At 49.7% G+C, this 2,107-nt stretch overlaps 1 protein-coding gene across 1 annotated transcript in view; it reads right to left on the bottom strand.

The window, feature by feature from the left end:
• LOC118025014 (C-C motif chemokine 7-like) overlaps window positions 1-915 on the bottom strand; it is a 2,593-nt gene extending 1,678 nt beyond the window's left edge. Inside the window, 1 exon segment of the mRNA XM_035027349.1 lies at window positions 1-915. This exon segment is cut by the window's left edge and continues 53 nt beyond it. Coding sequence (XP_034883240.1) covers window positions 1-284 — 284 coding nt within the window. The 5' untranslated portion in view covers window positions 285-915.
• Between the last annotated feature and the right edge of the window lie 1,192 nt (window positions 916-2,107).

Below are 2,107 nucleotides of genomic sequence, written 5' to 3'. Positions count from 1 at the left end.
GCTGCGGAGACCTTCATGTCAGCGGGGAGCAGGGAGACTGGGCGTGAGAGCTGGAGGTTTCTGTGTTGGTCTAAGCCTCTCTGCTCCTCTGGCTCCTTCGGCTGCTCTTTCTGCCTTTTATTGAGGGCTACGAGGGTGGAGCTAAGAGAGAAAGTTTGGCCCAGGGCAGCATCATTCTCAATGAGTGACGAAGTGGAATAAAAAATGTGCTGAGCAAGTGCGCTGCGGGAGGTTTCCAGGAAGTAGGAGGGAAGCAGTGAGTCTGGACTGGGCACTTTTTCCATCTGCTGCTAAGACCAACAGAAGTGGAGGTGGGCGGTGTGCAGTGATGTCCAGAGCGACCACAGATGTGGACAAAGCAGATTATTCTGAGGAATTCCACTTTCTCTCTGAAGTGAAAACCTTAAAGACCTTCTCACTGATTTCAGCGAATTCCCTTCTTTTGCAAATATGATAGGATTCCTTGAGGCCTGTTAGTGGCTGAGCCAAGCTGGAACCTAGAATTCGGGTCTCAACTCCCTCATTCCACTGCTTTGTGCTTCTGAGCTTGCTTTTGCCCCATGGGCATGGAAGGATCTAGCGACTCTTCTTTCTTAAAGGATCATGGAGACAATGCCTATAAAATGCATGGAGCTTCCCGGAAGAATACTTGCCAATCACTACATTTGTAATAAGAAATGGGTCCTGTTGAGCACAGGACCGTGTCTGGTCCACAGTCGGTGGTCAGTAATGGCAAGAAAAAGGGAGAGCCGCTGGTTTGGAGTGCCTCCTAGCAGCCAGGCTCTTGCTGAGGTGCTTCCCAGAATTGCCTCAGACCTCCAAGCCACCCAGCTTCCTTGGGTGGAAACTGGAGGTAAATGACTTGTCCAGGATCTCATGGGTAATAGCAGGTGGAGCTGGGCTCCCTACCCAGGACACTCTGATTCCAGAATCCTTACTCCCAAGTGCTAGGCCTATGTCTCATGACAGATGTTGATTTCCTAGAGAATCTGAGAGCAGAGACTCTGCAGAGAAACCATTCTAGATTCTTGGGTATAATTCCAAAAACACAGAATGAAGAGAGAACAAGTCAACATGTGTGCTGTTTTGCTTCTACCTCTCCCGGAGCCTTATTTTCATTCTGCCTGAATCTTGCTAGTCCTCTAACCCCCCACCCTCATTGAAAGCCCTCTGTGTTTGGCTCAGTGCTCTGCCAATGCTCAATCCATTCTTCGTGGATGAATAAAAATGTTTTACTCATTTTTTGGAATATAGACTGTGCAGTTTCACCCATGTCTTCCCAGTCCACCTCACCTTAACTTCCTTCATATTAATGGAAACCCTTCCCTAATCTCTCAGAGTGTCATCTGCCATGGGCTGGGAGGATTGTATCCCGTTTCCCAGTGGAACCCACCCATTCTTTGGGTTCTGTCTGGGTTAACAGGTTAAGGATGCTGAGATCCTGGTTCAGCCATGTCACTGTCAGGCTTAAGGCCGTGGAGCCAAAAAATCTGGAGAGATGGCATGCTCCCACATCTTCTCTTTTATGCGAGGAAACCGTATTCCGGGGGAGGGGGGGTGGGCAACAGACACAGGGTCACACAGGAAATCTTCTTGGCTTTTTGGAGTATTTAGATGGACCTCTGACTCTTTGAGGCTAAGTCTCTACTTCCAAGAAGGATCATCAGTTTTGGAAAGTGACTTGGTCTTTGCAAGTATGAGACAGTAAACAGATCCAATCAGAAGAGAAAGTCTCTTGATAGCCATCTCCCTCCCACCTCCATTGTCAAGCAGAGATGCTCGCCTCAGCTGGAAGGTCAATCACAAGGAGGAGAAACAAATGGAAATTCCCACTCTGAGGCAGCTTTGGAAGTTCCCGGATCCCGTGGAAAATAATGAGTTTGGCTGGAGCCCGCATTCCAGATGCTGGGCCTGGGGCCAGGGCCATCTCATGTGGGGCTGTGCTGGGAACATCCCAGCACAAGATCCGGGTTGGGTCCCTGCTCAGGAGCATACAAGGGAAAGGCCCAAAGAAGGACATTGAGGGAGGCAGGGTCAAGGTTTGGCAGGTCCCTGAAATATACAATCCCCCTGGGCCCCTGCCCATCCAGTCAGAGATGAAGAATGG

This window comes from Mirounga leonina, unplaced genomic scaffold, assembly GCF_011800145.1.
Source record: "Mirounga leonina isolate KUSES-001 unplaced genomic scaffold, KU_Mleo_1.0 Mir_200, whole genome shotgun sequence".
Lineage (NCBI taxonomy): Eukaryota > Metazoa > Chordata > Mammalia > Carnivora > Phocidae > Mirounga > Mirounga leonina.
This window is presented reverse-complemented; position numbering and strand designations above follow the sequence as displayed.